The sequence below is a fragment of the Durio zibethinus genome, chromosome 4 (assembly GCF_047325235.1).
Source record: "Durio zibethinus cultivar Kanyao isolate XHJ-2024 chromosome 4, ASM4732523v1, whole genome shotgun sequence".
NCBI classification, from domain to species: domain Eukaryota; kingdom Viridiplantae; phylum Streptophyta; class Magnoliopsida; order Malvales; family Malvaceae; genus Durio; species Durio zibethinus.
Window position 1 is genome coordinate 33,034,709 of NC_143165.1, and position 23,300 is coordinate 33,058,008.

A 23,300-nucleotide genomic window follows, 5' to 3' on the forward strand; every position below is an offset into this window, starting at 1 on the left:
TTGAAGTTCTTTCAGACTTCCTATGTGAAGTGTCAGATCAAGTTGACGTCATCGAAAAACGTCAGTGAAAATACTCCATTAATGAAGGGTATTTTAGTCATTTTATATTTTAAAAATAACAATAAAATTCAAAAGGTAAACCCTAATGAAACGGCGGAGAGAAAGAAAACGGAAATCCCAAATCGTACCGAAAGCAAAACGCTATTACAGAAATGAACGCGATATCGAGGCAAGTTAGTACGGCTATCTTTGCTCCGGCGAGACAGGGGGTTAACTGGCTGAGTCATGATCCGATTCAGGTTCAGCAATGGAGAGGGATAAGGGTGAAGGTAAGAAACGGGAACTTGGAGCAGGCGTTGGCGGTGATGCAGAGGGCGATGCAATCGAGCGGAGTCGAACGGCTGATAAAGCAGGAACAGACTCATCACGTTAAGAATTCGGAGAAGCGAGTTTTGGCACGCAAGAATTTGGAGCGTAAGATTCGATCACAGGACCTCGCTCGCAAGCTCCAAACCATCCTCATCAAGAAAGTCAGGTACTTGAGAATTTTTTTAGTTCCAAAAATCTCGAATTTCTTTCTCTTAATGCTCTAAGGTTTTGGATAGATTTAATAACATTTGCTTAAAAGCTGTCCTTCCCGTGAAATATTTTCTTTGTTTGCTGACATCCACTGAAGAATCTTTCCTCTGTTTCTTGTTTTGCATTTCTTTCAATGAGAACATAATAAAATGGCCATGTCTCTGTTACTGATTACTTTGTTTGAATATGCAGGGGTCTGTGAGGGCAGCTTTGGTGTAGTATGCTGGTAATTTTGCTAAAAGTTTTCATTTTCTTATGGAATTCAAGGGTCATGCAAACCTTTTCTTCTCTTTTTTTTTGGATAAACCTGATCAATTTGGCATTTGAGTTAAATGTAGTCTTTTGGTGATACAATCATATCTTTTGCATTGAAATAATTATTATAAACATTGAGCCATTGATTTTATCAGTGATTTTAATTTCACCGATGCTAAACTCACTATCCATCCAGACAGAGCATGAGTTGTGGCTTTTCTCCAGCCATGATCACATATTGTATTATTCCCTTGAGCATGAATTGTAAGATTGTTGACCCTGGTGACTGATTAGTGCTTTTGTTCATTCAATCTGTGTGTATGTAAAGCATGTGTATGCATGCATCTCTCAAATATCAATAACTTGTATGCAATTGGGAAAACTTTGCAATCCCTTCTTCATTGTAGTTTTCTTCTTCTTGAAATGCTTAATTTCAAATTTTCTACTACTCTTCAAAGCAAATGCAAATTGTGGATTTCCTTAGCAATGATGACGGGGTGTGTTTTTATTATTATTTATATATTAGTTTTTGTTGTTGTGTGTTTTGAACTTTGAATTTTTTTTAAATTTATTTTTAAATACTAATAAATACTTAATAATTGTAGTTTGGACATTAGATTGCATATTTTCACAAAGACTTGAAACTAATAAAGTATATTAATCAAAATTTGAATTAACATATAATGTTTGTCCACGTACAAAAATATATAATATGAACAAAAATTTTATTTTTTTTAGGTTAATATTGAAATCAAATGTTTTTGAGTTAAACAAATAAAGATTTTGGACAAAAAGGTTGAACTACATGTACGGTTAAAGAAATGTCATACATTAAATTATTTTACTAGCGTGTCATTTTTGTTGACGTGGTAAAGCTCTAAATGTGTCATTTCATTAATGTGGCAATGGTGTTGCCCACTTGTTAAATTTGGATAAAAAAATGTTTAAATTGTAGTTTAAAAAAATTAATCCCAAATTTTAACCCTAAGTCCGTAATTAACTTATAAAAAAATTTCTCTCTACTCTACTACCCGAGTTGAAGAATTCGACCCAGACACAACTGTTGTAATCGTAAACCTACAGGTCACATTTAATGAGCAACATGAAGCTGATTACCAACAAAAAACACCTCGCTCCAATCCTGTTAACCAAAATGAGGCCAGATTAAGATATCTGAGACGTCAAACATAGTCCAGCGAGATTATCAAAGACGAAAAAATTGAAGTGTTCTATCGATTTGATTAATTCAATTATAAAAATTTGAAAACCAATTAAACCAATTTTATGTATAAATTAATTTGAACGTAAAAACTCAAAAACACATTAAACCGATTTATACATCGGAAAACCGACTTCGTGTAGACACACGAACAAAATTATCAATATCACTTTATCTGTCAAGTACCAGATTCAGCAAACCTCAACTTTCTGTGTCGTAGATTTGATGATTGGGCCGTAGCCCAAGGCAAATTAAGTAATCCTCAACCCATTTTACTGTTGGATCAATCAACCCGCCCAAAAAGTTATCGTCTGACCCACATCTCTGGTGACTTGACAGTCGACGGTCGCAAAAGCACGGTTGATTTAGAGGAGCCACGAAACCCTGCCAGAGGGTTTAAGAAACGAAGGCCAAATAGCAAGCTACATTTGATTTTTCTGCAAATTTCGCAAATGGAGAGGGTAAGGCTCCGTTTGGTGTTTGAGGATCGCAAAGTTCTGAGCAAGTCGCAGAAGAAACATGGACTAAAGCGAAGCTGGATTCTCCTTAAACCCCAACACCAAACCATCTTCGATCTTTCCTCTCATCTTCTCCACATTTTCCACCTCCGCAAATCTTGCCCCAATGGCCTCATCCTTTCCGTAAGTCTCTCTCCCTCTTCATGCCCTAATTTATGATTTCTTGTCTTTGTTGTGCCATTAATTTTTCATTGCAGATGGACGGCTTTGTTCTGCCACCTTTCGAGTCAACCTGTATTTTCGAAGATAAAGATGTTATCAGGTTAATTTATTTATAAATAAGATTGTTTTCTTTTTCTGTAATGTGTGTGCTTTGTTTTATAGTACAATTATTTTTGTTTAATATGAAAACAGTGTGAAGAAGAAAGGAGGGAAGTCGACTGAGATTATTGAGGTAGGTAACGGTTTGAATTCTTTGGAAGAATTAGAAATAGTAGAACAATTGCCAGCGAACACCGGCGTGAAGCTTCTAACCAATGAGGAATTCGATAAGGAAATTGGGGAACATGAAAGTGAACCGGAAGAAGATGAACAGGAACTTGAACAATTGGAGAACCTGGCACAAGTACAAAGCTCACCAATTGATAACATGGTTTCGAAGAAAAGAAAGGCACGGGATAAACTTCCTAGCTCTAGGTAAGTTACTCTATCCAATCTCATTAAACCTTGTTCCTTTATTGATTTATTTGATACTTGCACTGGTAATTGCTTATTATCTTGATTTTGGATTTTATACTACATTTTACCAAAAAAAAAAATTATTACATTTATATTCAGGAGGAAGAAATCTAAATTGGCTAGAGCTGAAAAATCTCCTGTTTCTGAAGATGATGGAATTTATGTCCATCCCAAGAAAAGCAAAAGCTCTCGTCAGAAAACTGTTATCCCCAAAGAAAAGGTTGTTGAGGAGGATAAGCCAGTTGACATACAGGGGGAACCAAAGAATTCAAGCAGCCCTGAAATTGATGAAAGTAGTGATGATGAAATCAATGTGGGGAGGTAATTTCTATCCTGCTAATGTAGGTGATTACAAAATATTATAATAGGGAGAGAGATTGAAAATCTTGCCTGGAGTTTTATATCCCTCATTTGCAATGGTTTTGGTTCAACTTTTGGGCCAAATGCTCATGTGTGGATTAACCCAAATATCTTCTCTTGTCTTTGCTTCTCTTATTGGCTTGTGGAAGGGAATTTCTTCATTTGCTCGTTTCTGTTTCAGGTTCTCCCAGCTTCAAAAAACTAGCAAAGGGACTGTTGATGTATCTCAGACAACTAGTGAAGCTAATAAGGTTTTGATTGACATTATTGTTTTGAATGGAATGGATTAGTAGTCCCTAGTAAGAATTATTAATGTCAGAGATGGAAGCATAACTTTTAGAAAATTGGTTTATGAAGTTGTTTGGTGTTCATGAAGAGTCAGTATCATAGTTAGTATGACCAATAAACTGAAGCCCATGCATCTAGCTAATGCACACAACCATGTCACATAACGTGGTTAGATGTAGATGATTAGTGTTCCTGGCATGGAGTTTTGAATTTTACTTTTTTGATTGCTTGATAATATATAGTTTTCAGTCTTGTCAACTGATCTTGCTTGCTTTATTACTTTATCCATATTTCAATTCCTACATCACCGTAACTTCTGTTTAATTTCTTACTGTTCAGCTACCTAGTAGAAGTGCACGACGTAAAAAGGCCAAAAGGCGATGGTTGAGGGAGCAGGCCAAAATTGAAAAGGAAAAGGTATATCCGTCTTTAGAAATATTGTGTAGTTCTTTTGGGCTTTTAAGGCCAAGATTTTAGGTCTACAGACAAGCAGGTCTAGTAATGAAGAAATAATGTTCACATGTCAATTATTGAAGCTGACAACTCAGATTTCTTCTAGTTTACCATAGATGACTGAGTAATATATGCGCTTTTTCTGTCTTTTGGTCCTTATATGTTTAGTAAACAGATTATACATGGATGTAATTGAGAGTTGGAGTGATTTGTCCTTGTTTATAGTAAGGTAAAGATCAAAGGTTACAGCTTACATATTCTAATATATGAATGTGTGCAGCTGTTTGTTTACATTATTTCTTACACTGTTAGCTAGGCCATAAATTTTAAACTAATAAAGCACATGTATGGTTTGTTTATCTTTAGCTATATACCTTAAGAAAAAAGAAAACCACATCATCAACTTTGATGATAATTATGTTTCATCGAATTTGCAGGTGCATTCAAAACAGCTTCCTGGAAAAGATAATCAGCAATCACTTGCAAAAGATAATATCAAAATTTCTGAAGAACATCTACAGCCAGTTATTAATAATGAAGTCGAGGATAATGTGGTTCCAATAGTAGTTAGGCCAGGACATATTCGCTTCGAGCCCCTTGAAAAAGGTATTGGCTCTATATCTTTCTGGTTCTTGAGGCTTGTTTGGGTGATATTAGACTTTTATAATATGGAATTGCCTCATAAAGCTTGAGACATGATTTATGATTTGTCTGACATTTGTTCTTGTTTTCCAGAAGATGCAGAGCAAGCTGTCCAACAAAGTCAAATTTCAGTGGTATGTTTCATTGCTAATTTTATAAAGTTTGTGGCCTTTATTATGGCTCCATATTTTTTGAGATATTGGTTTGGGGAGGTGGGCTACCCAGCAGCACTTAAGGTTCAGAGTGAGGGTGGGCAAAGAGAGTATCTCCATTAGGTGGTGATTTTATCTTGGAAGGAGGAGGGGAAAGGGGGGATTTGCAGGGTGCAGGTGTTCTTTTGGCTATATCATACTATATTTTTTGCATTTTTCAATTTACATATATCTGCATAGCTTATTTTCCTTTCTTTCCAGGTTCAGTGTTTACTTTTAAAGAGAGGAAAATAGAGCTAATTTAACACACCCTGCATTTTTTCCAAAACAGTGCGTTATTGTTGTATTCATCCTCGTTTTGAATATTTCTCAATCCAGTTCATCAGTTTGTAGATGCATTAACATTTTCCAACATGGTTTTGTATGTCTTCTATGTTTTCATTGATGCAAATTTTGTTGTTTGGCCATTGCCAGAAAACCTTTCAATGGAATGGAATAACCAGCAAGAAGAAGGGTCAAAAATGGGGCAAGGAGAAAACTTCCTTTCTGAAAAGGAATGATGATAAAAGTTTTAGCCAACTGAGTTCTGAAATGGTGGCTGTTGAGGAAAAGGCTACTGTAACTGATGACATGGACTTTGACAAGCTTATGACCTATTCTAGCTTGCCTAAGGTTCTTCTCTCTCTCTCTCAATTCTTTCCATGAGTTGAATTTTCTTTTCTGTGAGAAAGGTAGCATAGTGACTTTATATTCTTATAGACTAAAACAATCAATTAATATTTTGTTAACCTTCTAAGTATATCGTGTTACTATGCCCTATATTTGTCTCTTATTAATGTTCTTCAGAGATAGAAGCATTAATGGTTTTTAATAATGCAGGAGGGCGATTTAGTTGCATATCGCTTAGTTGAGCTGTCATCATCTTGGACCCCTGAGCTTTGCTCCTTTCGAGTACTCCTCTTTCTGAATTTTAGCTGTTTTATAGTTCCTAATTTTATTGACATTGAACTTTGTATTTACCTAATTATTCTGCCTATAGGTTGGAAAAATATCAAATTATGATGCTGAATCCAACAGGATTATGCTGACACCAGTTCCAGAATATCCAAATTCTTTTGAGAAGAAGATAGATGAAGAGGCTACTGAACTACCAGATACATCTCTTTATGGGGAAGATGGCTTATTAGAGGTATGTAAACTGGAATTATATACTCTTCATTTGATCAGGGATTCCTTTGTTTTTCTGTGTCCTTTGTGTGTTCTTTTGACAACTTAGGTATTCAAGCCTGCAAAGTAGGTAGTCAGTATTCAGCTGAGGCTTTCCCAATCCTTGGACTTGTTTTTGTGCTACATCTTGTGCTTTTGGAAACTTTTTATGTATGTTGAATGAACATTTTGATAAGTCAAATTCTCATAGCAGGTTCAACTATTCTGTGAACCATGTTATCTGGAAATTATGAGATATTGATGCCTGCCCCGTAAGTTATTCAAGGTTACAGGATCAAGAATGTCTTTAATTATAGTTGTCTATTATAAACAGAACTATGGCATCTTGGGACCCCCATATCTGTAATTCATGTCCATTGTAAAATTTAGGTTCCATGCCTGAGTTCCAGCTGCTGTTTTATTCTTCTTGTTTTTGTGCTTTCTTCTGAAGTGCAGGAAGCTAACAAGCAAAGCCTTTTTATATTTTCAGATAGATTATTCCTCACTAATTGATGTCCGCCTCGTCAAGCATGGCAACTCAAATACCAGAATAGCAGTTGTCGATTGCAGCAATGAAAATTGTGCACAAGATCAATATGTTATAATCAGTAGACAACCAAATGGCAGCAAGGATGCAGCCTTTGTCTCAGCCACTCCTGCACAAGGTATTAATAATGCTCAGTGTGTGAAATATTAGGTTTTGTGATTGGCAACCCACTTTATGTTGTCATGTTTTTTGTTAGCTAATGGTGAAGTAAATGCGTGGGAAGAAATTAGCCAGGCATTGAGTGCAAAGAAGGCAGAGCTCTCTAAAGAGGATGGTTGGAGTCAATCAGATAGTTCAGGTAGGAGCTCCTGGTCCTATAGGGCCCTGAGACGCAGTGCGCTTGGCCCAACTATGGCTTTCTTAAGGGCACAAAATGGGATCTGAGGAACAGCTACGGTGTTGGTTTAATTGTAGTTCCTCGAACGTTTTTGAATCTTTGAGAGACGAAAGGCAATTTTGTTTTGGCTTTTGCTTTTCATTATGTACACAAATGTTTCAAGTACTTCAAACGTTGATGTCATTCTGTAGAATGCAAATGTGTTAGTTTCACCTATCTGGTTATTTTGCTACAGAGGAGTCTTCTTTTTCTAATTTTAATTCAACGAGGACAAATTTTTAGTGGATTTATCCTGTTTATTTATCCGTTGTTAGCAAATTTTGAACATGCCCATCTCGTTACAGACAAAGCCGTGCAAATTTAACAGGTTCATTTGTTGGCAAATTTTTACGTAGAGGCTGTAACTTGAAATGAGAAAAAAAAATTTACAACTTGAAATAAAAGAAAAGATTACGAGTCATAAATTTGAATTTACCAAATAACAATTTTTAAAAATGATCACATGATTCAATTAAATTAAATTTCAATTTACTTTTCCAACACCAGAACTTGGGAATTAGCTAACTGAATTTCACAGTGAACTTTCGGATGATTTTCTACTGATTCATGGTTGAATCCGATTCCAGTCTAAATCACACCTCTATTCATACTTAAAAACCAACAATAGACCCTAATTTTCTGTTACACTCGTGTTAAAGGAGAAATAGAAAACAATGATTTATGAGACTCTTGAGTAAGTGAACGCTTTACTAATGAAAATAGCTTTGATTTTCTTATCAACCCAAAAACCAACACCTTAGGTGTTGGATGTGGTCAACAGACAACTGAAAAACAGAGAAAGACATGATCTTAGAACTGCTTATCGCAACTGAGTATTTACTTCCAATTCCTGTTAGTGTACAGCAGGGCTTAATTTCTTTACCTGTTTTGTTAGACAATGCCTCGGATCCTGTCGATAATACATCACACAAGCAGATAGAAATCTCTTGCACTGCTTGGGATGCCAAGTCACCTTTTACTGACCTGCAATTGATCCATTTTTACAACCAATAAGGGCGCTAAAAAAGATTATTAGCAACTTCTTCAAAGAACCCCACATCATGTTTAAGCCCTCCCAATCATTGTCACCCTGTTCAGCCTTCTGGAATGATAAAACAGTTGAAAAGGTTCAGGAACTGCTCCGGCTCCTGGCCTTCTGTAACTATCTGCATGTTGCATTAAAATTTCCACGTTAGAGAAATAGCTCATAATATCTAAAATAATATCTGCCTGTGGAACTTACTCGTCCACACTCCTGTCAGCCTCCCTATAGATATGTTTAACCACACCTCCCCTTTTCCATACCATTTATTTTCTAAACAAAGAAAAAAAAATGATTTGAAAAAGAAAAGTCCAACATATTTTATCGGTGGCCTATTCAACAATAACTGCAACTACACATGTTCTCTGACATCAGTATTCAGTAAGCTTGAACAGCTCCGAACCAACATATTTTGGATGATAGACCAAAAATACGCAGATCTCTGACTCAACCAGTCTAACCTCTAAATCTTTATCAAAGAAACTAACTTCAAGCACAAAAACAATCCTTTCCTTGTTTCTTCACTCTTTAACCGTTACCTTCACTAGCAAAAAATTTCATGTGCTCTGTATTTTCAACACTATCAATTAGCATAACTACTTCTGGCAGTCAGGAATTAAAAATTGTGTATTTGATTGTGAGGATCAATAACCATGTTTGCACATGTAATCTTACTCCTTTTCAATCCCCCGCTTCCTGACAGCCAGAGGTGGGGATTCTCCCTTCTTCAGAGCAAAGGGGAAAAGCATTACATAATTACATTCACGAATACCTCCATGCTCCAAGCATGGTACTCATGTCATTTACATGATTATGCACATCAGCATGAATCACCACAAAATTCTATTGTTCATAAAACAGATCTATTGTATTAGAAGAAAAATTATATAGAAAATTGACATGGATTGCAGCTGATGGATTACAGATTCACTAATACAACCACCCTAATGTTATTCTTAATATTCTTTTTTCTTAAGAGAAAAAGTGATTCCAATTTAATGGCACGTGCAGAATTCCAAATAACTAAGCTAATAAGCTATTTACAGAAACTTAAATAACCACATATTTTAAAGGAAAACCTATAAATTTCAGAATAGAAGTGCAGAGATTACCTGAATAGAGACATTTGGGGGCAAATCCATTTTATTAAGAAAGTCACGGGCAATAGATTCCCAGCAAGGATAGTTATCCTTGTCTACACCATCGCAGCTTACAAATTGGCTCGGTCCTTTTTCAGACAGAACTTCCCGCCCATGCCAGACATATAAAACACCAGAATGATCACTTGCACCCAAGCTTGCTTCTGGAGCCAACAACATATATACAGCTCCAGGCTCAAGGATGTGAGATCCATGAATCTCCACTTTATTGAGTGTAGGCCACTGGTACAGAGCCAAGGTGGTTACTCCTGAACCCTTCTCAAAGATGCTGCCGAATTGAGGATGACATTCACCATATTCCCTTTTATCTTGAGTCCCACTGTGTGACTCAATGCTAGCACCAATGGCTTCAGCATCTAACATTAACTCTTCCCTATTGTCTTCAGGTTCATATTGATTATAATCCATCTCATTCATTTCATCATCATCCAATTCGGGTATAGCATAAGACCAAGGCCTTACAAGCTTCCTGGGAATTGGTTCATCAACTGAGGGTAACAGCATGCGTGGTGGAGGATGACTCCATCGGCGTTCTGCGATTGAGGGAGAAGTACCTTTACTAGGCACACAAGTATTTGCCACTCTCAAAGTAAGATCAGAAGAAAATGTCTTCGTCGGTGAAGGGAAACTTCCATTACATGGTAAACAAGAATTATCTGGCGAGGAAACACTCTTGATTGTAAACAGGTCACTAGCCTCCAGGGCGGAGGGTGAAGGCTGCCGAGAAGACAAATATGACAAGTCAGACCAATTAGAGGATGAGGGTGAAAAGGCAAATGAACTGGCATAGTCAGATGTTGAAGGTGAAAGTGTAGGAGACTTGGAACTAAATTTTGGGCTGCTAGCTGCAAAACAAGAAAAAGAATTTGGTGAACCGCAAGGAGACCTTGGTGCCAATGGAGAATCAGAAGGAGTAACTGTCTGTTCTACTTCTTCACAAGGATCTTTCCTCCGTATTGGGCTAATATCCGGGAAACAGTCAAAGGAGTCAGGTGAACCACATGGAAAGATTGATGGCGATGGCGACGAGAGTGAAATGTTATCTTCTGAATCTCTATGAACTTCTATAACCGTATCAGATCTATCACTGACTAAAGTCAAGTTACAACCCAGTTTGGATGAATTGAAAATTTCTTTCATGATGCCATTAGCAAACTTCTGCCGTAGCCTACCCCATCCATTTTCTCTGGCAGGAAGGCAAGTTTCTGATTCCGTGGTTGAAATTGAAAAAGGTGGAACAACTCCACCAGCAAGTGCCTTATGGAAAAGTTCAAAATCCAAATCATAATCCTCTACCTTCCTTCCAACGACATAAATTTTATTTGCTGCAGCCATCTTATCATTCTCAGAAGCCAAATTATCTAACTTCCTGACCTCCGCTCTGTCACAACCATCAGCTGAGAGCTGTCCTATTGCAAGGGCATCCCAGAATTCCAAAGACTCTTCCCCTTCTCTAACAGTTAAAATAGGACCCTGCGCGCGCTCATATCGGATAACCTGATTGGCAGCCAATCCAGCACTACTCGACATTGCATGGTTGCATTTCTTTCCAATCCAAACATATACAGCAGAAGGAACATGAACAATGAACGCCCCACGGGAGTCAAGTCCCTGTTTACCTGGATGATTTAACATTTTTGGTACAAGATGAAGAGGATCATACGAGGAGTGCGGAGCCATTCTATACATCCTAAGCATAGAATTCGGGCTGGCAGGCACAGCATGCACCCTCTTTTGGCACAGCAGAAGTTGGAAAGCAAATCCTGTATTGGGATTAGTCACTCCTCGCGCTGCCTTCACATATTGAAACGCGTCCTCAAAGCTCTGTCCTTCCCTCCACATTAGATAGGCAATAACCAGAGAAGTTGATCTTGACACACCTTGGCAGCAGTGCACCAGAACCCTCCCGCCTTGTTCGCGAACATCTTCAAAGTAATCAAACACATCATACAGAATGCTAGTAATATCCTCGGACGGGCTATCTTGTAACCAAAGTGTCTTGTAAACAAGATCATTCTTGAAATACTCAGGACAAACAAAACCAACACAGTTCAATACATGAGTAATCTCATTTTTTCTCAAAATTTCCCTATTCTTAGCCACAGCATCACCCCCTAAATAAATATGATCAGCAATCCTGGAACACTCCTTATCATAGAAAGCTAGCTTATCTCTCCTCAATTGAAACTCCCTACTGGAACCCGGACTCTCAAGGGGCTTAACAGAACCTCTAGGCGTCTGGGGATTAGGCCAAACACCAAGATCATCAGAACCAGCTTTTGGCCACTCTTCCACCGGCCTTCTTGTTATAGAAAGGGGAGGCAAACAAGACCTCCACTTTGTGTTTTGCGGCGGTTTCGGTTTAGGTTTAGTCGGTGAACGGTCAGTCCAAGAAACTGACCGTAGATATGGTTTCCGGGCAGTAGCTGCAGCCACGCCGGCATGCCGGTCTTTTTCTTCTTTGCCTAACATCTCAAATTAAAAAAATTTCCAACCAAAATTCCAAAAAATTAATTGCTATCCATTGAAGGATACTTCCAGGAAAGGCCCTTCAAATGGGAAATTCATGTTCTTTTTTATAATAAATAACCCCTTATTTTCTACCTAAACCCCTTGACTCTTCTCTCTCTTTCGTTATTTTCTAAGTAAATGTACGAAAATTTTAGATAAAGAAAGAAGAAGAAAATTCAAATACGAATATGACCCAGTAAAACTTGTAGCTGGTAGTATTAGTTATGGGACCATTAAAAAACCAACTGCGATAGACAAAAAAGAAGAAGAATGGAAACAAAAATAATTTACTTATTTTAATAAAGTCGAAATTTTTGAAGAGAGACTTACTTGGAGTCTACCATCAAGGAAAAACCAAAAAAAAAAAAAAAAAAAGAAAGAAATTATCAGTCATTTGGAAACTCAACTTTGGGCAGCGGAATTTTCGAAAAACTAAGAAACTGTAAAATAGGTTACCGCAAAGACCATTCAACAAAAGAGAAAGAGAGAACGGTCAAACTATCATGAGAGAAAAGGAGAGCGGCTGGGTGAGTTGGTCGTTGCTTGGCCCTTCAACACTCGAAGAAGACAAGGCACACAGGCGGCAATGTAAGCGTTGGTGGTATTTTTGGGCGTTTCAACTAGGAGGTGAGGAGCGGTTAAAAAGAAAAGACAGCTTAAACTTGCAGTCAGAAAAACATAATTAAGAGCGTTTGATTTGAAAGAATTCATATATTTATTTTTAGAAATTTATCAGTGAGTATTTAATTTTAATATTAGATGTAAGATAATTTAATTCGATGAAAGTATCAGATTTTTAACAATATTTAAAGTTTAAGAATTAAAAATTTACTTTTTGTTAGGATTTTAGGATTTCAAAAAAAAAGTTATATTTTTTTAAATTTAATTTGAATAAAAAATTATAAAATAATCGTTATTATTTTAAAAAGTATATCTAAAAGTAATTATAAGTCAATTGTAAATTTTTATTGTTAAAAATTTTTTTTATATTATAATTAATGGTGTTTAGTATGAAAAATGTCATAAATAATATTATTTAATTTTTTTGAGATTATTTAAGATATTTTTTGACCAAAAATATTTTAAATAATCACTAATTTTTTTTTATCAGCGATATTTTATAAATAAAAATAGTAATCAAATAAAATATTTATCTTCTTTTATTGTTAAAAGCATTATTTGTCATTTGAGTATTTATTATTAATAAAAGCTAATAAAAAATTGTTATCATCTATGTAAAAAAGATTAAGGTAATTATTTAAGAATTAATATATATAAATTCTCTCCCATCAAATAAGTGAATCTGAATATGGAATACCCTAAAAATAAAAAAAAAAAAACCCTAAGTATCGTACTTTTTTAAATATCAGACTTTCTCTCGAAATCTAATATTCTGTGAACCAAATGCTCCCTTAAGGTAATCGGAGTGATTTATTTGAGACATACTCCGACATTCAAGTTAGTAAGATATTTGAGATAAAAGTAATGAAGAAAAAAAAAAGAAGTTGAGATGTGTGTGGGAAGATTTAGAGGAACTAAAGCTTAATTGTGTAATAGGTATGAAGTGATTCTCTTTTATGTTTTTGTGCTTCCTATTAGGGCAGAGCATTTAATCTATTTGATTAAATCAGTTGTAAATTTTTTAAAACCAATTTAATCGATTTAATTTTATCAAAAACCAAACTGATCGTTGAAACTAATGTAACCACAAGTAACCAAACTGACATAAGTCATCAATTATGGTTGGTTATCTCAGTTTTGCCCTATCATTCACCAGTATTCAACAATCAACATGTCAAAACAAAACCTTACAACAAAACCTAAAGTAGTACATTACAACAATCAATAATTATATAAACTCAAAAAAAAAAGTAGAACCTTACAACAAAATATTATAATCAATGTTTTATATTAAAACAACTCTAAAGCAGGATAAACAGTACATACAAGTAAAATGAAATCAATAAAACAAATACTAAAACAAAATTAGTTGTTTGGCAATTTGGGTAACTGACCTTTAATAATGAGAAACGTTCAGTCCTTCACCAGTATAAGATTTACTGGTGGAGTTGTGAAAGAAGAAAACCAAACCTGTGGCCATCAGTTGATGGTGGTGGAGTTTATTTATGATTGTTACTGGCTAAGTTGTGATTTAGAGAAATAGAGAAAGAAAAGAAATAGTTAAAACTCAAAAAGGGAAATGGTGAAATGCTGGTTGGTGGTGGGTTGGTTAGTGGTCACTGGCAGACGAACTTGATAGTTACAGGCTACCGACTGTCGATTATGAAGGGAATTGAGAGATCTGTAAGGTGATGAAGGTGTAAGGTGAGGCTGTGACAAACAGAGTAAATGAGAAAGAATAGGCTAGGGTTTTATTTGATAAAATAGGAATAAAACTGTAAAAGATTGAAAAATATTAATAATATATTTATTTAATTTAATTTTATGCAACTCGATTTCCTCAATCAGTTCAAATATCAAAATTCACCATCAACAACCGACCAAAAAAACCATTAAAACCAAGATTGAAATCGATATATGCCCTTAAACCAAATAAATTAATCCAAATTTATCGAATATATGCGACTTTATCAGTTTAGTCAGTTTTCAACCGACAAATGCTCTGAACTACTTTCTATTATCTTATTTATGAAACCATGGGTGATAACCTGACTGAAACAGTTGACAATTAATGGAAAGAATAAGTAAAGATCAAAAAGATCCACGTGAGTGGCTGCGAGTTGCATTTCATGATCTCAGTTTGACGTGGGTTATATTTAATTATCTTAGGCAAGTTCAGAGTCAAGTGTTTAATTTTGATATAATGTTTTGATGGGATGTCACTGAGGACATTGGACGAGTCTTTCTCTTTGTAAAAGGAGAGCCATTCATTTGGGTATTAATGATGAGGCAACTTAGGTGTGCATTGCCTAGGTAACACAAATAGTTGATCGTGTTGACCAACGATTGATCAAGTGAATGGGCATAACAATTGCCCTTTTAAAGTTATAAAGTGACTGCCTTCACACCATTTGTCCAAAGCCTAAAAAAAAAAAAACTATTTGACAAAGAGGCAATTCTGGCTTAGTGAGCTGATTATGGTGATGTGTCCTTGTAAGGTGAGAAGAGTGTTATTGGTGAGCAAATTCATTGAAGTGTCCCTATAAAGCGAAATAGGTGTTCTTAATGAGCATTGCTTATGACGTGTCATTATGAGATGAAATGTATGTTTTTTGGTAAGCTATATGGTTGGTCTAATCACAAGGAGTATGAGGTGAGTACTTAAAAAAATTTTTTGTGAAATTCTAAGACTTACTTGTAGAACGCACATGAATGGAATACATCATGTGGGGCGATGCATGGCACGCGCTCGTATTTTTAAAAGATACGACTGGACATGATACGTGTTACATTGGGTTTAAGAGGTTGTATATGTAATTATTGGGTGCAGTTTTTTAAAATGAATAGTTCTGAAAATGAATGTATATGTTTTTTTTTTTAAAAAAAAGGTAACCAAATGGGTTTTAATTTTGTATCATTCATAAATTAATTAAAATGATTCAAATAAGTCCCATTTCAAATGTGTCATTTAATGCTTGAAAATTTTTGAATGGGTGCCGTTTTACACATGTTGTTTGGTTGGGTATAAAAAGGGGACTTTAGGAATTTTCAAATTTCACATTTGCTTATTACTTTAAAAAAAGATGGTGCTACTTTTTTACGTTCTATTTCTTGCAAATATTGAAGCTTTTCTTCTAGTATTTTTTTATGTAAGGTTTGTTTGCTTTCTTGCTTTCTTTTATTATTTCTATTTAGGTATTTGAGAAAAAAAAAAGAAATGGAATTGAAAAAAAGGATTATGATTGAATGTTTTGATGATAAGAAAGTTAGGGTTTCAACCACCAACACCAGTGGTTAGGCTAAGGAGAGGGTTAGTGAAGAGGCCCAAGATAAGGTTGAGGCTAGTTCGAGTAGAGACTGTAAAAGGATAGAGTAGTGGAGGTTATGGTCGCGGAATTGTAATTAGTGAAGTTAGAGCCCTTTTAGCTATTCTCACCGTTGTAAATGGAAAGGGAAAAAGGATTAAAAAAAAAATGTGTCATAGTGGATGAGCTTAAGGATTTGGCTCTAAGTTCGTGGCTACTAGACAAATATTCTTGTCATACATCTTGCTTTATGATGGAACCGACTTAGATCACGTAGACTTCAACCTACAAAATCCTACATATGAGGTTTCTCTACTTTTTTCAGGGTTCACAAATCAGCCAACTAGAGGAATTTGAAGGGATGGCAGGGTTCTACTTGTACAATTTCAAACACGGGCTCCATTTTTTCTTTGAACTCATTTTTCCATTTGTTGTTAGCCACTTTTAATGTTGCAGTGAACCAACTTGCTCCTATTACGTAGTCGATCCTTGTAACATATCTGATTTAGTACAAGATGAATGGTTAGATCCCTTTAATGAACATGATTTTAATGTTTTACATGCTGAGAGAAAATAGGGACTAACTCTATTACCTTCAAGCCTGTGGCAGGTTTTGCATAGTAAAATTACCTTTAAATAGCCATTTTGATCATAATGTGGTGGTGTGCACCAAGATGCTAAGCATGAAGTTTTTTTTTAAGGTTAGGTGGTTCTATGCCAGCCCTCTAACCAGAAAGGTTCCTAAGTTGAGAGAGGATGAAACTAGGCAGGTTCATACATTAAGGGCTACCAAAATCTCCTATAATGAGTTGGTCACATTAGAGAACATTCATGAGTATTACCATATAAGACCAGGCCTTGGTTGTTACTATCAAAAGGTCTTGGATGAAGAAAAGGCTAAGAAGATATATGCAACCAAGGATAAAAAGGCAAGGGTTTCTCATGGCAAAAGATGTAAGTTTACAATTCAGTCATTGTATTCCTTATTAATGTTGGTATAAGTTGAGTTGCTTATTAATGTTGACTTATCTTGTTAAGGTTGGTGTGGCTATTGATTATTTTTTTTTTTGTGATTTTTGTCATTATTGTAGTGAAAAGTAAGGCTATAAAGGCCAAAAGACCTTAGGCTTTCTAAAAGGACCCTCTTGCTAAAGTAGTAAAGCTAGTCCCTAAGATAATCCTTATACTAGCTTTTACATTAATGGTTGAAAGGGAGCTAGGCATGATGAAGACAATGAGGGAGTAGGTATTTCAAGATACAGTGGCCTCTTAAGGGTAATTCTTATTTTGGTGCTTAACTTTTCTCCTTATTGACTGATTTTAATTGTTATGCCTTTGTTTTGTGTAGATGGATTGTCTGCTAAGTTGTAGAAGGTCTTCAACCAAGAGAAAAATAAAGGTTAGCGACTTATGCATGCCAGCCCTTTTTAAACAAAAAGACAAGCAATAGGCAGTCTCAGTGCTTTAACTTCTACTATTATGATGCTTGCACCAGCACATGCCCCTACTGTTGTGGTACCCACTCCTACTACCACAAAGATGCCCATCACCATTCTTATTCCACCACATTCTACAATTCTAGTAACTGTGCCCCAGTCTTCAACAACCATGGTTACATCTACCCTTACTGTTACTTTTGCACCTCCATTGCTACGTTGCCTTCTCCACCATTCATTGGCACCCCAACAATCCCAATCAGTTCTAATGCTAAAATGCCTACCAACGAGTAGCTGAGGCCAATTTAAAGGCTACTACTTTGGTTGCAATGTGTGTTGGGTATCATTTAGATCATATATCTATCACATATCATATATCTATCACATTCTTCACTAATTATCATAATGTATAGATATGTAGACCTATTGCTAGACCTGAATATAAGAGTTAACACTAATTTTTTTTCTTTAAGTGCGATTGATTACTTAGTTGAATTTGTTCCATTTTAAAGAGATGTCATAAAATTAACTTAGGTATGTTTAGAAGGTAAATTCATGTCTACGAAACTAAAATTAGGCTCGAGAATACAATTACGTATGAAGAAAGTTATATAGCATCCTTACAATGCCTATCGAATGATGATACCAACTTGATATCGTGTTATCCAAAAGCCTTAAAAATCTTACAAATAATTTAATATTATAAATTACCTTAAAATTACTTAAATATGTTGGTAATAATTTCATGATATTTTCTCACCTTAAGAATATTCAAGAAGACTAGTTGTTAAGCTTTGAAAAGGTTTCGTCGTCAGATTCATTTAAATTTTTTTTAAAAAAACTCTTATTATGGGAAAGTGGACTTTTAAGAATCTTGATGTTGAAAATCTTTTCTAAATTCTCCAATATGTTGGATAAAATTTAGAAAAATTTTTTCACTTAGAAATTTACATAAAAATTGCTATTTACAATACTTTTAGTAATTTTATCATCGGAGATTCAAAACTTAAATTTTTATAAAAAATAATTTAATTGAAAAAATATCTTCCATATGTTGATAAGATTTTTTGTCAAAAATTATCCTTTAATATATTATTAGGATTTTATGAAAACTCTTTCTTCTTTTATTTATTTTTTTTGAAACTTAATTTTTATTAAAAAATATAAGGTTTTTCAATATGTTGATAAAACATTATTTTAAAAATGAGATTACAAGCTCTCCAATATGTTAGTAAGCTCTTTTTTTAATTATTTTTTAAAAATATCTTTAGTCAAAACCTGCACATAATAAAACAATGAAACATATAAAAATATATATAAGATAAAAAAAAAAGAGTTATACTAACAATTGAGCTAAAGCCAACTTGAAGTCTAAAAGAAAATTAATGTTAAAGGGCTGGCCCAAATTAAACCTTGACCCAAGCTTAAAATTATAGGCCAAGTAAATTAGGTTTAGGATTATGCAATCTGAAGAGTGAACTGTTGCAGACTAGGCCAAATTAGGTCAAATAAGGGATTTCAAATCGGGTCAAATGACCCAACTAATTTTTTTCCCAAAATGACGTAATTTTTTTTCTTTTTTCTTCATTTTTTCCCTTCTTTCTTTTCTATTTACAAACCAATTTCTTTGTCTTTCTCTCTAGGGAAGAATGAAAGCTAGCTGACCACTCAAGCTAACCCAGAAACCAATGAACATCCATCATTATCATCGTAAGTCCCCATCAGCCACCACATTTCGCCATCAATCGATCATTGATTTAGCCTAAAATTCATCCAGAAGCTTATTTTAGACTCCTTATTTTGGATATGGGGTTAATTTTTCACAACTTATCTTTCAATGACTTAGATCTAGAAAAGAAGTCGTGACCTTTTTACCATTTTTTTAGCCTCTTCCTGCCATTCGATTTGATCGAAAGTTGAGTACATTATCGTCATTGAAAGTTTTGATCACTAAGAATTGAACCAATCATCACCAAACACCAAAGTCGCAGCCACTCCTATTGCCGATGATTGTGACTTTTCCATTTTTTTCCTTTTCTTTTACTGATTTAAAACTCTAAAAAGCCTCACAAACTCATGATTCCAAACTCCAAATGATGATTGCCAAAAACCTTTATTTTTACTAGTTTGTACACTATCTCTATTTCTTGCTCCATATATACTTTTGTAATTTTTATTGGTGAATCTAGAATGGCTACTTTATAATTTCTCTATGTATTTGCTTGTGCATATGCGTTTGTGGTGGTATGTGTGTTGGTAATTCTGTCCAGGTGTAGGCTAGAAATATTAGTGCTGAGATTTAGATTGGGATTGGGATTGGGATTGGGACTGTGGTTATGGTTATTGCTGATGAATTGGTGAGATGGTAGGCAGCAATTGATGGTAATTTTGGCAAAGGTTGTGCCAACAATGGTGGATTTTAGTAGCTGGGTCTCTATTGTATGAATGGTGATGGAATTGATATTGGAGTTGAATTTAAAACTATGATTGAACGGTTTCAATGGAGGCAGTGGGGTGGTGATAATGTCTGGTGAACTTGGAATTGACTACTAGTTGTTAGGTTTTCCTAGTTGGAATTGGTTACCAATGTTACTTTTCTCTGTATTTTTTTCTTATTTGCTTTCTACTGTGTTTTTCACTCTAATCACTGTGATTTTATTTTGTGTAATTGTTGTTATTTTTGCATTGAATGCATACATATTTATGGCAAAGTCCCAACTCAAGATCAACTTAAAATCATATTTATTTTAAACAAAATCAATGATTATCCCCAAGATTAATCCCTAAATTATTTCTAATGAGGTTTACCATATGAAGATAACTTTATCCAATTTTTAATTTTTTTAGGATAAAAATAAAATAACTCAAGATGAAATAAACAAAGATAAAAGAAGAAAAAAATAAAAATAAAATAAAATGATAAATAAATATATCCAAAATTAAAAAATCCTTAAATTTAATAATTGGGTCTGAAAAGCTTTAGGCATAATCGATTTTAGTCCCAAACTAAATAGTCTAAAAATGACAGGCCCATGCTTTTTTTTTCCTTTAGCAGTTGCTTGTTTACGGGTCATTACCAACCTCCCTATATTCATCAAAGAGTGGGTCCAAAAACTCCCTTTACTTAGCAACATGCAAGCTGAGTTATGTCTGGTTGCAAAGGTAAGTGATGTGTCATATCTTTTATTTAGTCGTATGGTAGTGACTGCTTCATATTGTCTTAGTTATGGTTTTGCTTATGTTGTAGTCTTTAAAAATAAAGTGGGCTTTTATGAGTAGGTTAGGATGTTAGTGGAAGACCTACAAGTAAAGTCAAAAGAGCTAAAAAAAGAGATCTGAAGAAGGGCTATCAGAAAGTGCAGATAAAATAAAGGGATATCTCCATTAAAGGATTAAAGGCCCTTAACATTGCCCAAATTAAGGAAATAGAAGAGTTAGAGGTGTAGGTGAGTGAGATAACAAGCAAAAACCTGGCTTTGTAAAAGCTATTAGATAATACCAACTCCCGCTTGAAGGACATAAAATGAGAGAAAAATAAACTACAAAGTGAGCAAGCATAGGGCTAGCCAATTGTAGAGGGAAAGAGAGTAAGCCCTTGTAGAGAAGAATAAGACCTAGCTCATAACCTTCAATTAGGGGAAAAGCTGGCCAAGTTAAAGGCTGACATGGAAAGAGAAAGGGTAAATACTTTAAGGAAAATTGAAGAGCATGATACAAAATGAATTGAGATTTGTATGACCATAGGCCACCAGTACAAGCTTTCAACACTCTACCAGGTCCAATTTCATGTGGTGCTCGTGGATCTAAGAGAGATGGATTCTTTTAACATGAAGTTGCCTCTTAAAGGGTTCATGGTGGAGTTTTTTAAAGACCTAGCACAATTAAAAGGGCTAAGAGCTTCTATAAGGGTAGGCAGAAGTCTGACAAGCCCTAATTTGAATGCTCTATCTAGCCTTGTAAAGGATGCTAAGGCAAGTAGCTATGGCACAAAGGTTGCCTCCGTGGGTCATGGGGCTGATGTTGACACTGCTACACCTGTTGTTGATGTTAAGCCCCTCGTGTTATCCCTTCTGCTAATGTAGAGTCTTATACTGCTCTTTAGGATCTTTATGCTTTTTTTTTCTTTATATTTTCATTATTTGTAATTTTGGTGCTTACACATATTTAGTTGATTAGTAATAAAAACAATATTTTTTCATGACTTTGTTGCAAAATCAAAACTTCTAATCATAGCTTGGTGTAAAATTTACTAAGTCAGAATATATATTTTCCCTCTCAAATGAGTAAAGGCTCAAGCGATGAACATGCTTGAATTGATGTGATAGGCACTTCAAATTGTATTACTAGCTAAATGCTAAGTATTGGAATTATATTGGCCATAATGGACAATCGCCCTATTAAAACTAAGTTGGCCAAGATTATTAAGTCTCTTTGTGTAAACATCATAAAACACTTCTCATGTAACAAATGAACTTATTTTCTGTTTATAGCAGAGTAATTAAACTAAGTTGTGTTGAGTTTTCCTCCAACTTATTAACTTAGTTCATGATTTGCTATGGACTTTGCCTTAAAGAAGAATGCAATGTGACAACATTTATTTAGATTGGTAAAAATAAAATAGTTTGTTAGAGATAATAAGTATTTATACTTTCTTGTAGGGTAATTTCTTCATTGTAATTTTGCCTCAATGTATAAGCTTTGTTTTAGTCATGTTGGCATAAGAGTTACATTGACAAGACAGAGAATAGTGCGTAGGGTGCATTGGGTGTGTTGGCAAAGTAGCCTTAATACAATAAACATGGTGCATAGGAGCATTTTGGGCATATTGGTGTAAAGCCTTAACATAATAAATATGGTACGTAATGGTGCATTGAGCTTGTTGGTGTAGAGCCTTAATACAATAAATATGATGCATTGGGTGTTCTAAAAAGTGATGTCTATGTTCGTCCATTTACTTTATCACAATAAAAGTGTAAATTGTGAAGCATGATTTTGAGTAAAAAGGTAGAATGCCATCAATCTTCATTAAAATTTTTTTGTACAAAATTACTTTCAAGATAATCAAGGGCTAATAAAATTCCCAAATATACGATTTGAAAAAAGCACGAATATTCAAAAGTAAATACAAGCTTGTAAAAATATTTTACAAATGAAAAGGACTCGGTGGTGGCTAGATGTGGTATTTCTTCAAGTGAACAGCATTCACAGTTCTTAGTATAGGATTGCCCTTCATGTCTTCCAATTAGTAGGCTCTAAATCTGATAATAGTAACAACATTATATAACCCCTCCCAATTAGGTGATAGCTTCTTTCTTTCTTCTACTGGTTTGCTAGCTTCATAATTGCTAAGTACCAAGTCGCCCACTTAGAAATGTCTATGTTTTATGTGGGAGTTATAGTATTTGACAACTTGTTATGCTCTGGAATCTATTTTGACTTCAACCAAGTCTCTAGTTTCTTGTGGTAGATCCAAGTTAGCCCTCAGAGTTTTTTCATTTTGATAAAAATCAAAATGTGCTATTCAAGTGTGTTGACACCCATCTTACTAAGTATCATTGCTTCAGAGCCATAGGTTAGTGTGAATGGCATCTTTCTCGTTATTGAGTGGTCTATAATTTTATTTGCCCAAAGTATACCAAGGGCCTCATCTATCCATGTTTTTTTTGTTTCATCTAGTTTCTTTTTCAATGCGGTTAGAATCTTTTGGTTTATGACTCAACCTAGCTATTTATCTGAAAGTGGGTCACAGAACTATGGATCCAAGCTATCTTAAAATTTTGACAAAACCTTTTTAGCTTATCTGCTTAAAATTATGTTTGATTATCTACCATGATGATGTAAGAAAGGCTAAACTTACATACAATGTACTTTAAAATAAAATTTTCTACTATTTTAACTGTGATGATGGCTATAAGCTCTGTTTTTACCCATTTTGTAAAATAGTTGCAAGCC

The 23,300-nt window shown here is 34.8% G+C and overlaps 3 protein-coding genes across 4 annotated transcripts; 2 read left to right on the forward strand and 1 right to left on the reverse strand.

Moving 5' to 3' along the window:
* Window positions 1–137: 137 nt before the first annotated feature.
* On the forward strand, window positions 138–985 carry LOC111288642 (uncharacterized). The gene is made up of 2 exons (XM_022879609.2): window positions 138–535; window positions 772–985. Exons 1-2 carry the CDS (start codon window positions 213–215, stop codon window positions 779–781), a joined length of 333 nt encoding a protein of 110 aa, XP_022735344.1. The 5' UTR covers window positions 138–212; the 3' UTR covers window positions 782–985.
* Window positions 986–2,273: 1,288 nt separating this feature from the next.
* On the forward strand, window positions 2,274–7,468 carry LOC111288641 (sphere organelles protein-like protein). 2 transcript variants are annotated; one of them, XM_022879606.2, is made up of 13 exons: window positions 2,274–2,694; window positions 2,769–2,833; window positions 2,926–3,207; window positions 3,349–3,570; window positions 3,791–3,860; window positions 4,237–4,314; window positions 4,788–4,956; window positions 5,086–5,126; window positions 5,619–5,816; window positions 6,024–6,095; window positions 6,184–6,333; window positions 6,841–7,015; window positions 7,094–7,468. In XM_022879606.2, the coding sequence occupies exons 1-13, from the start codon at window positions 2,506–2,508 to the stop codon at window positions 7,279–7,281; spliced, it is 1,899 nt and encodes a 632-aa protein (XP_022735341.2). In that variant the 5' UTR covers window positions 2,274–2,505; the 3' UTR covers window positions 7,282–7,468. The 2 variants fall into 2 exon arrangements, with proteins under 2 accessions (XP_022735341.2, XP_022735342.2); XM_022879607.2 differs by having other exon boundaries at window positions 2,381–2,694; window positions 5,089–5,126.
* A 386-nt stretch (window positions 7,469–7,854) lies between these two features.
* Window positions 7,855–12,670, reverse strand: LOC111288640 (protein-tyrosine-phosphatase MKP1-like). The gene is made up of 2 exons (XM_089759934.1): window positions 9,428–12,670; window positions 7,855–8,439 (listed from the first exon to the last, which is right to left on the reverse strand). Exons 1-2 carry the CDS (start codon window positions 11,945–11,947, stop codon window positions 8,368–8,370), a joined length of 2,592 nt encoding a protein of 863 aa, XP_089616060.1. The 5' UTR covers window positions 11,948–12,670; the 3' UTR covers window positions 7,855–8,367.
* Between the last annotated feature and the right edge of the window lie 10,630 nt (window positions 12,671–23,300).

Bases quoted from the DNA above. Each gene is read 5' to 3' on its own strand.
- LOC111288642 (XM_022879609.2), top strand. From the start codon at position 213: ATGAACGCGATATCGAGGCAAGTTAGTACGGCTATCTTTGCTCCGGCG.
- LOC111288641 (XM_022879606.2), top strand. From the start codon at position 2,506: ATGGAGAGGGTAAGGCTCCGTTTGGTGTTTGAGGATCGCAAAGTTCTG. The intron at 3,208-3,348 runs GTAAGTTACTCT...ATTTATATTCAG, and splicing joins GATAAACTTCCTAGCTCTAG to GAGGAAGAAATCTAAATTGG. The intron at 3,861-4,236 runs GTTTTGATTGAC...CTTACTGTTCAG, and splicing joins CAACTAGTGAAGCTAATAAG to CTACCTAGTAGAAGTGCACG.
- LOC111288640 (XM_089759934.1), bottom strand. From the start codon at position 11,947: ATGTTAGGCAAAGAAGAAAAAGACCGGCATGCCGGCGTGGCTGCAGCT. The intron at 8,440-9,427 runs GTAATCTCTGCA...TGCAACATGCAG, and splicing joins CCCCAAATGTCTCTATTCAG to ATAGTTACAGAAGGCCAGGA.